Below are 12,984 nucleotides of genomic sequence, written 5' to 3' on the forward strand. Positions count from 1 at the left end.
AATATAAAATAAAATAAAAGTCAAAGGCATAATGTTAAGATGACCTTTAGGCAGCTGGATATCAGTTATAGACCGTAAAAGAGACCTCTTGAGTGGGAGAAATGAATTTGGCCCTCATTTCTGTGTAGATGTAAAATTCAAGCTCTGGGAGATGGTGATGCTCAGAACACAAGGTGACAGGAGCTGAAGAGGTGAGACAGGAACACCAGAAACCTCAACTTTTAGAGGATGGATGGAAAAACGTATTTCAAAAGATCTGAAAAGGTGAAGAGAATTCTCAGCTATCCCTGAAGTGTATGGTATACCCTGAGGACTCAGCGCTATCTGGAAGAATAGCCATGGCATGTGTGTGTGTGTGTGTGTGTGTGTGTGTGTGTGTGTGTGTGTGTGTGTGTATGGTGTGTATATTTACCTGTGTGTGTTTCCAATATATGTGAGGAACCCAAGACTGCTTGGCAGATAAATCAGTCATTAAAAGGATAACATGAATACTACAAACAGCACTACACACATAAATTTGACAAATTAGATTAAAACAAACCAGATATGGTTTGTTTTTGTGTTCCTGCCCAAATTCAAGTGGAACTGTAGTCCCCCATGTTGGGATAGGGGCCTGGTGGGAAGTGACTGGATCATGGACACTGACTTCCCCCTTGCTGTTCTCATGACAGTAAGTTCTCATGAGATCTGGCTGTTTAAAAGCGTGTGGCACCTTCTTCTTAGCTCTCGTCCTCCTACTCTGGTTATGTGAGGTGTGCTTGCTTCCCCTTTGCCTAGTACCATGATTCCAAGTTCCCTGAGGCCTCCTCAGTCATGGTCCGATTAAACCACTTTTCTTTATAAATTCCCCAGTCTCAGGTAGCTCCTTATAGTAATTCGAGAATGGACTAATACATGAGCCAACTCCCTAAGACCACGAAGTACCAAAATCCACCCATTATGAAAAGATAATCTGAATAGGATTACAACTAAAACAAATAATTACAAACCATTTGAGAAACTAAAACTTCAGGCACTGATGGTTTCACTGAAAATTTCTACCAAACATTGGAAGCAGAAACATACAGCTTGATTCCATAAAGCTGAAAACAGGGAGGGACCTGTAGTTTCATGAGGTTATAATATCAAAACCAGATACAGACATTGCAGAAAGAGAAAACTATAGACCAATATCTCTGCTGAGCATATAGATAAGAACTTCCAATGAAATAATACCATTAAATCTAGTGATTTAATTTGGCCAATTAAATTACAAATACAGCACAAACTGGAAGCTACATCTGCTTGAATAGAGTTTATCTCAGAGAAGAGTGTTTAAGATGAGGCAAGCTGCTTTGATATGTCCCAGAAATAGCTCCAATTGGGATGGTCATAGGCTAGTCTGGAAAGAGGCTTAAATTGCCTGGGCCTGGTGCTATGCCTGTCTTTCCTCACTCCTCTCTGCCTGTTATTTTCCACGGTTCTCAACTGGAAACTGTGCTGCCCATAAAAGGGCTTTTGGTGGTGCGTGGGGATGGTGTCTTTTCTCTATTCTCCACTTTCCTGTTGGTTTCCCCATGTCTGGAAGGCATTTACATGTGCACATGGTGGGAGACAGCCTTTGCGGTGTGTGCTGAGCCCTCATACTGCGAGTGGTCCCATTAAAGAGCCCTGCTGTAGACACTCTCAGGGTGATGAGATTTATCTTCTTTACCTTCCAAACTTCTCTTTCCAGCCCAGGCATTTTTGGTGAGTTGTGTTAATCCAGATATCTGCTGGGTATGACTGCTCGGTCTTCTTGGAAACTTCTAGTCCTTCTCTCCCCATGGTTTCAGGAAATGGCACCTGCATCTCCTAGCTGCACTGTCCTGCTCAGTTGGCTGCTGAGACAGAATTCTGGATGGATGTGCCTGTTATTCCCAGTCTCCCCTCACCTTTCATTACTATTTATATTTTCCAAACTCAGCTCCCTTTCTCCCACTCTCTGTGATAACATTGCTGTTTCTTCACCATATGACCATGACATATTATTATTTGATCAGGCATTTGTTTTCTGATTTAAGGCTTTTTCTCCTTCACCACTTCTCCTCGCTACAGATTACAGAGACCATGCCTCTTCTCATTGTGTCCCCAGGCACATGGCCTAAAATGTAATGTTAGTAAACGGTTGGTGAATGAAGATGAAATGGAAGCCATCACCCTTTCTGACATGGATTCCTGGGAAGAGACCCCTAATGAGTCTCTCTGGAAGGTCTCCCATTTCAGTCATGTGATGGGCCCGGGATGGATGAGCATGAGCAGTGGCCCCCTAGGAAGACCAAACATGAGGGGTCGGGGTTCAGTCCCTCCCTACACCCACCCAACTGTGAAAGCAGCACTGCCTGTCCTCACTTCTTAATGTTTTCTAACAAAAAAGTGGCCCAGCTGCCATGGGTTTTTCCCTCAGACTGAGCTACTTCTCTGAAATGCAAATATTTCAGGCACATGACAGATATTGCTCAATATTTGCTGAATGCATTAAAGTGAATTCTGGGTTTAAGATCCTTGGCCTGAAAGGCACTTGGGGCCCGTTTAGGGGCTCCAAGGTGGAGGTTGCTGCCTATGTGGACAGGGAAGAGCCAGAAGGACTCACATTTCATCCAGGGCCTCTGGCCCCCGGCACTGTGAGCATGCGCAGTGCTCACTAGAGGCTCTGGGGTGACCCCCCTTTCCTCTGTTCGCTATGGAAACCAAGGCTGGGACTGGCCTCTCCCCGTTTCTGGGTCTGCCAAGAACAGCCTATTCCACAGCTGTGTAATCTGTTCCACATTACAGAGTTCGAAGTAACCCACCAGCAAAACTGTCTGCTCCAGAATATTTTAAATTATAACTTCTCCATATATACTATTCACAGAAGTTCTGTTTACAGAATTTTGATTTAATGAGTAGTTGAGATATATTTTTGTAGTCTACACACTTTTATGCTAAGCTGCTGGCCCTGAGAGGACTTACTGCCTATCTCAAATGGGGCCCTCCTGGAGACACCCAGCAAGCCACCCAGCAAGCCTTATTTTCCCCATGACCCTCAAGACAGCATTGGAGGTCCGCACCAGGGCTTGAGCCTTGGGTCAAGGTAGTGTGGATGCCTCTCAAGTATTAGCTTCCTCTCATCTCTCACAGTGTCTTTGGTCCTTTATGTTATCACCCTGAAGGTCAGAATCTCTGGTTCATGGGCACACACCTTATTAGGTAGCCATCAAGCTACCGACCCATCTATCTCATTACATACGTACATGCATGCTTTCTCCACTTACAGGCTATCTCAAGCTTTATTTTGGGATAGCCTGTAAGTGGGGAAAGTATGTACGTATATCCGACTACCCCACCTAGCCAAACCCCTACTCCCATTAATTTCATTTTTTTTGTGGGGGGGGGTTTGAACCCTTTCATCAGACATTTCCCTAGGAAGAATATGATATCATTTTATCAGGTGTACAGCTGGGCTCCAAGATCCAGCCTGTGTTTGGTTTCAGACTTCTGTATCAGACCCAAGGCCTTAAGACTTCCATGTATAATCTCTCAGGGTGGTCTTAATCCATAGGCCCTGGTACAGCATTAGACAACCCTCCTGTCAGAAGTATTGTTATGTGCTGCTGGAGAGGCCTCGTGCACAGTCTGCTTGCGCTGCTGGAGGGGCCTCGTGCGCAGTCTGCTTGATGCTGGAGGGGCCTCGTGCGCAGTCTGCTTGCGCTGCTGGAGGGGCCTCGTGCGCAGTCTGCTTGATGCTGGAGGGGCCTCGTGCGCAGTCTGCTTGCGCTGCTGGAGGGGCCTCGTGCGCAGTCTGCTTGCGCTGCTGGAGGGGCCTCGTGCGCAGTCTGCTTGCGCTGCTGGAGGGGCCTCGTGCGCAGTCTGCTTGCGCTGCTGGAGGGGCCTCGTGCGCAGTCTGCTTGCGCTGCTGGAGGGGCCTCGTGCGCAGTCTGCTTGCGCTGCTGGAGGGGCCTCGTGCGCAGTCTGCTTGCGCTGCTGGAGGGGCCTCGTGCGCAGTCTGCTTGCGCTGCTGGAGGGGCCTCGTGCGCAGTCTGCTTGCGCTGCTGGAGGGGCCTCGTGCGCAGTCTGCTTGCGCTGCTGGAGGGGCCTCGTGCGCAGTCTGCTTGCGCTGCTGGAGGGGCCTCGTGCGCAGTCTGCTTGCGCTGCTGGAGGGGCCTCGTGCGCAGTCTGCTTGCGCTGCTGGAGGGGCCTCGTGCGCAGTCTGCTTGCGCTGCTGGAGGGGCCTCGTGCGCAGTCTGCTTGATGCTGGAGAGGCCTCGTGCACAGTCTGCTTGATGCTGGCAACTTCACTAGAATTAAGTCCAGGTAGAAGCTCAGTTATCCAGTCCTGCCCAGGCAGCAACTGAAGTCCAAGCAGCTCTCTGGCCAGAGCTCTGATAATCACTGCAGCACGGCCACCTTTCGTTGTTGTCATGCCCCAAGCTTGCACTTTAATTTTATGAGTCCATTACATCTCGGAGGGGGAAATGTAAGAATGTCGTTTTAACGACATCACAATTTTTAAAATCATAGCCCATGGCCAAAGCCAAGCTGAGATTTAAATAGTAGGTTCAAACACTTTTATTATGAAAAATATATCAAATAAACTAAATATTTTATTTATTTATTTAAGTGTTGAGACAGTCTAACTCTTGCCCTGACTGGAGTGCAGTGGCACAATCTCAGTTGACTGCAACCTCCACCTCCCGGGTTCAAGTGATTCTCCTGCCTCAGCCTTGCAAGTAGCTGGGATTACAGGTGCCCACCACACCCAGCTAACTTTTGTATTTTTAGTAGAGATGGGGTTTTGCCATATTGGCCAGGCTGGTCTCGACTCCCTGACCTCAGGCAATCTGCCTGCCTCAGCCTCACAAAGTGCTGGGACTACAGCTATGCACCACCGCACCTGGTCTAAATATTTTATTTAAATACTGAGAAAATAATACCTACCCAAACAACATAAAGAAGAATAGTGACAGAGATCTAAATGCAAGAAATGACAATTATATTTAAGAAGCATGGGGACAATAAGTCTGTTCAAGAGGCATTCTTAAAAACAAGGAGCAAAACTGGCACCCTTCTGTAAGGTGCTCCCAAGAAAATGGTAGATATCCATAAATAGGGGAAGGAGAAGAAAAAGAAGTAGATGGAAAGAAGAAAGAGGAGGTGGAGGTGGAGGAGGAGGAGGAAGAGAAAAGTGTTGAAATAATTCCAAGTAAGACTGATATCTATGAATTTCCCTGGTGGAGTGGGAAGCTAAAGAGACCAAAGAGTCCTGTTGGAGGGACTGGCGTGGGAATGGCCCTGTCAAAAGTGTCACATGCATGCCAACCCAACCAGAGAAAGCACAGAAAACCCTTCAACACCAACCTGCTTGAGGAAAATTAAAGTGACAAATGAGAAAAGATAGATACTCATAGTGAGGACTCTAGACATGTCAAGACAATTTTAAAACATGCTTTGGGCTTCAAGTGGCAATAACTAGACTCGAGACAACATATTTAAGAAGCTGCTGATGAGAGGGAACCCGGCAAGGGCTGAAGGACCACATCAACGCAGACCAAGGATGCTGAAGCAGCATGGAGGCCCCTGGTTGTGGAGGCTCCAGCAATGCCCCTTTTTCCACGGACAGCCTCTAGGAGTGACAGCTTTGCCTTGGCCCACTGGGAATCTGTTTTCTATAACTGGAAAACAGGGCTATCCATATGTTGCCCCCGCTACCTTTTGGTCATCTGAGACACCGCCAGATATTGCCCATGGGACCTATATCTTTTTGGAGATCTCAGGAAGGAATGATTTGGGTGTGACTCCCAACACTGAGGACTCAGTAGCTTCAGAGAAGGTCCTGGGAGAAGGTGAATCGGAGAATGAGGTGCTGGGCAGAGGGAAAAATGCATTATCATACAAGTTTGTGCTAATAGATATGGCAATCCTTCTGTTATGGACTAAGCATGGAAAAATAAAAGAAAATGGAATCAAAGTGACTCAAAGTAAGTGTAAAAGCCAAACCTATGCCCATGAAAGCATCAATGATGGTCTAAGCCCACTGCCTCCTGAACAAGTTCACGGCTCACGCGGGTAGGAAATCACGTTAACGACACGCTGCATTTCTCCTTTCCTTATAACCGCATTTCTCCTTTCCTTATAACCCCTCTGATGTGGTAGGGAGGGAGTCAATCAACTTTTTATTGGAATTTCTCAGGATTCCAACCTCGGACATCCGCCTCACAGTTTACACGTCTTCTCGGACAGCCCGACCGTTCCTCTCACTCGTTCACATAAAGCTCCAGTTTGCACAGCCTCCCAGACCTTCCTCTGGGGCTCTCATACTTAACTGGATTCTGGATATACCCAGGCGAGCATTTCCCAGGAAAGTCGACCCCAGCATCCCCAAAACCTGAGTTATCATCTTTCCCCAAAACCTGCTCCTTCTCCACAGGCATCCATCTCCCTCCTCTCCTACCCTGAACTTCCTCGGCCGGAACAGGAAACCCCGGGATCGCTGTCCCGCCAGGTGACGCCTCACCGCGGACCCTCCCCGTCGGGGCCCCTCGCGGCCCCGCCCGCCCCCGGCCGCCCGCCCGCCCTGGCCGCGGTCGCGCAGGCGCAGTGCCGCGTCCCGCCGCCGCCCCGCCCTGCCCGCCGCTGCGGAAGGCGCCGCGCGCAGCAACGCGCACTTCCTCTCCAGGAGTCCGCGGAGGGAGCGCAGGCTCGAAGAGCTCCTGGACGCAGAGGCCCTGCCCTTGCCAGACGGCGCAGACATGTCAGAGCAGAGTAAGGATCTGAGCGACCCTAGCTTTGCCGCCGAGGCACCCAGCTCCGAGGCGCAGAGCAGCCCTGGGGTTCCGGGGGGGGTTCCTCCGTCCGCGACCCTGGCGGAGCCGCAGAGCCCTCCCCTAGGCCCGACGGCCGCCCCGCAGGCCGCGCAGCCGCCCCAGGCCCCGATCGAGGAGGTCGACCCGAAGGCTTTGCTGGAGGCCGCAGAGGAGGGCCGCGCCCACCAGGCCCCGAGCGCGGCCCAGCCCGGCCCGGCGCCGCCCGCCCCGGCGCAGCTGGTGCAGAAGGCGCACGAGCTCATGTGGTACGTGCTGGTCAAGGACCAGAAGAAGATGATCATCTGGTTTCCAGACATGGTGAAAGATGTCATCGGCAGCTACAAGAAGTGGTGCAGGAGCATCCTGCGGCGCACCAGCCTCATCCTCGCCCGGGTGTTCGGGCTGCACCTGAGGCTGACCAGCCTGCACACCATGGAGTTTGCGCTGGTCAAAGCGCTGGAGCCGGAGGAGCTGGACAGGGTGGCGCTGAGCAACCGCATGCCCATGACGGGCCTCCTGCTCATGATCCTGAGCCTCATCTACGTGAAGGGCCGCGGCGCCAGAGAGAGCGCCGTCTGGAACGTGCTGCGCATCCTGGGGCTGCGGCCCTGGAAGAAGCACTCCACCTTCGGGGACGTGCGAAAGCTCATCACCGAGGAGTTCGTCCAACAGAATTACCTGAAGTACCAGCGCGTCCCGTACGTGGAGCCGCCAGAGTATGAGTTCTTCTGGGGCTCCCGGGCCAGCCGTGAAATCACCAAGATGCAAATCATGGAGTTCCTGGCCAGGGTCTTTAAGAAAGACCCCCAGGCCTGGCCCTCCCGATACAGAGAAGCCCTGGAGGAGGCCAGAGCTCTGCGGGAGGCTAATCCCGCTGCTCACTGCCCCCGCAACAGTGTCTCCGAGGACTAGCAAGGTCTGGAGGCAGATGAAATGCTTTCTGACCCTCACCGGGGCTGTGGAAGGGTGGGGGTGGGTCATTAGAGTGTTCGGGATTTACAGTGCAGTATTCACGTGTAACTTTTAAGTTTTCAGTACAGTGCTTTTATACCTTTAATGCAATGTTGTATTCATTTGGGTACTCTTGTGTAGTATTTAGGATGTATGCATGTTTGTTTATATGTAAGCTTGGTTGGTGCTTTCGCTTTTGTGCTACCTTTCTTGGATTTTTGTACCTGAGACATGCTAAACTGACGAAGTACCTTGAGAAAGTTTGCATCTTATTATTTTATATGGGACTGGTGATGTGTGTTGGGGTAGACTGCTCCTGCAGAGTTTGGAAGAACTCACCAGCAAAGCTGGCCTAACCAAGAGAAAAGTCAAGGCTCTTCGTGACCTTGCTGGGCACAGAAGACATTCTCGTGGAGTAAACTGATTTGAACTGGACTGGTCTCAATGTGAGCACTTGGCACAATTTACTAAACACATATACAACCCTACCGTGAGTCAACTTTAAAGTAAACATTAAAGATTCTTGTGATACAATCATTTTTGGAAAAGTGTACTCTTATCATTTTAACAGAGCACTATGATTGGGAATGAGACAATTCTCTATTTTACAATGTGTACAGATGTAACTGTTTCCCCTAATAGGGTGGGAAAAATCGCTACTCGTGATTACTCCTAAATTTGTGAAGGTTATAGTTTTATTGTCTTTAAATGTAATTGTTTATTTCAAAAACATGCACAAATATAAAGTATAAAAACAAAGCAGTATGATTGTCCATCATCACATCATATGAGAATAAAAACTAAAAATAACTTCCTTCCCTTAAGTTTCTATATTTTATCAAAATTAATGGATGTCTTGTGGGCACTTAAAGAGTGAGACATTGTACTCAGCCCTAACATGTATTTTTCCCCTTTTATTTAACCCTCACAACAGGCCTGTGAGGAAGGCATCTACTGCCTTTGCACCATGGAGGAAACAGGAATAATGTAGGTAATTAACTTTCCATAGCTTGTAAAGGTTAGCAAGAGAAGGAGCTGGCACTTCAACTCAGAATGAATCCAGAGCCCACATTTGTCCCCACCTGCCTACAATCCCTCATACACCCTGTGGCTTTTAGGTTATTTATTTTCAAACTTATTTTTACATTTTACGTGGGAGCCCACACTCCCAGCTCCCACCTCCCACACTCACATGCATTCATGGGCCACACAGAGAGAGAGGCTAGGAATTTTATTTTTCTAGTTCTCACAATATTTTGGAGAAAGCAAGATTATTCTGATTGTGTAAATTAAGAAATTTTCATCTTGTTTTTGGAATTTCCAGCCAAAAAAATATTTTGTGGAGAGATTAATTAACATAAGAAAGTGATATTCATTCTTGTTTAGCAGTGAAGCCTGGATTTGAAACAGTGTTTCCTGAGGGTTGGAGGTGAAGGTGCTTTCTCTGACAAACACACAAGACACCTGGGAGAGGGGGGTGGGGTTGCCCATCAGGATATCTGTGACCTGGCAGCCCTTGATTTGCGAGGTAATCAGGTAATCCTCAGAGGATGGGATGGGCTTCAGGTGGGCTCCAGGGGCAATGCCCAAAGAAAAATATCATTGTGAATTTTCAGTCCTGCAAGGGGTAGCAGGGAGAAAAGGGCCTTTAATAAGACTGGAAGTCCTTTAAACTACAAAAGAGTCCAAAGCCAGAAAGTTTTCTGGGGAAGATGGGTAATAAAGAGGACACGCATCACGTAACACCGGAAAGAAGTAAACTGGGAGTCTTATTAGGGAAAAGGAATTACAATTTTTATTGGGAGCTGGAATTCCCAACACTTAACAGGTTGGGGCAGGTGCTGGAAATGCTTAGGAAGTCCCTGTGCATGCTGAGATGAAATCCATCACAGTTTAGAAAGCTTCCCGAGAAATCTTTCTTTCGAGGGGGTTCTGCAGGGAAAGGGGGACATTTCTTCAATAACTCCTGTGCACTTCTCACCGTCAAGCCCCGGAATCGCCAGGCAAACAGTTCTCTTACCTCCCCATTTAACTCCTTGAGCTTCCTCTCTGCCGTGAGTGGCACGTGTCCACCTTCCTCTCTGCCGTGAGAGGCACGGAGAACCACCCTTTCCAAAGCTTACCCAAGCTCACTCACACAGGCATCCTAGCCAGGCCATAGAGGACCTAGCCTTTACAGGAGAAACAGAATATGAGAAAAGAGGAGTTTACCCTAGCAAGGCGTGGGGCGGAATGACTCGTCCCTGATGCTCTCAAGGAGGCAGCCATAACTAGAGAAAAGGGCTTCTAGGTGTGAAATGAGTTTACTTCACGACACCTGATCCCGCAGAGAGAGCAGCTCTGGGGATGGGGAGAGAGCCTCAGCAGCTCTTTTGTATTTTCATGCTGGGCTCTAAACGGAAAGAATGGAGACTTTGTCAAACATTTACCAAAAGATTCACTGACAAAGTCCTGGGATAGGTAAACCGGGAAGGGGTCAGCAGGTCCTCAGTGCTCCAGTCCAAGGTGACAGTGTGGTAAAGCCCAGACTGCTATGGGTGGGAGAGGCTTTCCTAATTCCCCATACCATGTGTCCTTTCACCTGCCAAGTGGAACCTCATTTCTCCACAAACACCTGCATACATATTTCAATTGGTTAATTTCATTTTATTAAAGATAGGAAGGGAAAAGGAATCTTTGTAAATTTAATATAAAATATAAAGACACCTAGTGTAAGCTGTCCTGAGAGGAAATAAATAACTTTCAGCAGTATTATTATTAAATAGAAATGTTCTAAATGAACTTCTTATGTATTCAAATATTTCTTGTGCTCGAAAACCCTATTATGTCCTTCTCCAACTCGAGTCTTAGCTGACCAACTCATGAACACTGTTTCCTGGGAGAGCATTCTCCGTGATCTCTAAGCACAGCCATGTTCTAAACAACCAAAATACACCTGCTATTTATAATTATGTGTGTTTTATTTCTCTCCTGGATTGTTAGATACTTAAGGGTTAGAACTGTTTCTATCCTGTTCATTGTTTCCTTGAAACTTGATGTAGGGATGGGGCATAATAGATGCACTTGATAAATATTTGTTGTACATATTAAGTGACTGAAAGTATTTTTAAAAGACCTACCCATCCACACAGAAAAACAAAGCCACATGTGACCAATAACAATTAGCGAATTTACAGTATAGGTAATGTAGGCAGGGTGTGGTGGCTCACGTCTGTAAGCCCACCACTTTGGGAGATCGAGATGGGTGGATCACTTGAGATCAGAAGTTCAAGACCAGCCTGGCCAACATGCCTGGCCATGGTGAAACTCCGTCTCTACTAAAAACACAAAAATTAGCTTGGCATGGTGGTGCATGCCTGTAGTCCCAGCTACTAGAGAGGCTGAGGCAGGAGAATCCCTTGAACCTGGGAGTCAAAGGTTACAGTGAGCTGAGATCATGCCACCGCACTCCAGCCTGGATGACAGAGCAAGACTCCATCTCAAGGAAACAATAATAATAATAAGTAAAGTGGAAGTAATGTAGATAATTGAAATTAGTGAAAGAAAGAAAAACAATGCAGATAAACAATGGAAGCAAAAACTTGTTTCAAGAATCATTGCTACACTCTAACAAAATAACCCAATACCTAGTAGCTTTTTTAAAAAGGAAAAAACAGTACAATAAACAACTTCTTATTGGATAAAGAACAAGATAAAGGGCAAGGACAGCTTTAACAACCCCTTACTAGATAAAGGACTAGATAAAGGGCAAGGATACAGAGAGGTCAGTGCCTCCATAGTAAAAACAAACATCAAATGAGAAAATAAAAAGCAAATACAATCTCACTTATTGAGTAAAGATATTTTGTGTATATGAATTGGTGGAAGATATGATAAAAACAAATATCCTGTACTAGCAAAAGCGAATTGAAATTGACATCCTTGGACCCTGCTATAGTTGTATAAATTACTACTTGCTATTTTATGCACTCACGCAGAGTGCGTACCAAGCGCCTAATATGCTGCAGATGCAGGGCTCGGGGTTAGGGATGCAAGAGTGAACAGAATAGACATTGTCCTGTGCTCACCAAGCATTCACTGAATTGAAAGAAGCAGGTGAATAAAAATAATTACACTTCAGCGCAGTGAGTGCCATCCTAGGAGAAGTGCCGGGCCTAAAGAGGCACAGACAGGTGCACATGACTCAGACTGTCCTAGAGAGGTGAGGCATAAATCAGTTCTATAGGATAAGAAGTAATTAACGTGAAAGCCGTGTGTGGAAGGGTGAAGTCGGGAGGAGGCTCTCTTTGTGTCTGGGGATCTGCTGTGTGGCCACACACACAAACATATGGGGCTGTAAAAGGAGTTTCTCAAAATAAACAGAGTAAAAAGGAGAAGAAAAAGAAACAAATTTCAGAATTGGTTAGAGGCTGGGGGAAAAAGCACATGTTGGCGGAAGATACAGTCAGTTTCTTCAAAGATGTGACAAAGAAGGGGGCTAACGTGAATCACGTGGAAGGCTAACAGATTTAGAAGGAGCCATGCTGAAGGATAGCCTTCTTTAGAACAGCCACCTTTGGTTTTTTGCTGCTGCTGTTGTTGTCTGCTTTCTAATGAGGGACCTTAAACATGCCTCTTCATCTCTCATTTGCCCAAGTATTCTTTGGTTCAGCTGCTCAGGGTTTGGAACCCTTAACTGTATTACGTTATTTTCCCATATCTAAGGAGTTTCATGTCTCTTCTATTAGCCCACCAACTTCATACTAAAACATTTTACAGATTCCTTTTTGCTGTATAAATTATTCTGCTTATGTATTTATTCAATAGAGATTTATTGCACTTCAACTATATGGCTGACTTGTGCTGGGGACTGGTGCAATATGCTAAATTAAACAAGATGGTTCTTGGCCTCAAGTAGTTTATTTATAAACTTTGCATTGATAGAGCACAACAAAAACGTACAAACAAAACCTTAAATACAAGTTATATGATTGAATAAGATATATGAAAAAAACGAGCCAAGCACGGTGGCTCACATCTGTAATCCCAACACTTTGGGAGGACAATATGTGAGAAGTGCTTGAGGCCAGGAGTTTGAGCCCAACCTGGGCAACATAGCAAGACCCCGCATCTCTACAAAAAAGTTTTATTTAAGGAAATGACTTGGTTAAAGTGATATAGAATGGTTGAGAAGACAAAGTAAGGCAGGATGGGCTGGGCGGTGGCTCAAGCCTGGGTAACAAGAGTGAAACTC

At 46.9% G+C, this 12,984-nt stretch overlaps 1 protein-coding gene across 1 annotated transcript; it reads left to right on the forward strand.

The window, feature by feature from the left end:
* Nucleotides 1-6,658: 6,658 nt before the first annotated feature.
* NDN (necdin, MAGE family member) lies at nt 6,659-8,558 on the forward strand. The gene has a single exon (XM_002749043.5). It carries the CDS (start codon nt 6,747-6,749, stop codon nt 7,710-7,712), a length of 966 nt encoding a protein of 321 aa, XP_002749089.1. The 5' UTR covers nt 6,659-6,746; the 3' UTR covers nt 7,713-8,558.
* The last annotated feature ends 4,426 nt before the right edge of the window (nt 8,559-12,984 follow it).

The sequence above is a fragment of the Callithrix jacchus genome, chromosome 6, assembly GCF_049354715.1.
Source record: "Callithrix jacchus isolate 240 chromosome 6, calJac240_pri, whole genome shotgun sequence".
In the NCBI taxonomy this organism is placed as follows: domain Eukaryota; kingdom Metazoa; phylum Chordata; class Mammalia; order Primates; family Cebidae; genus Callithrix; species Callithrix jacchus.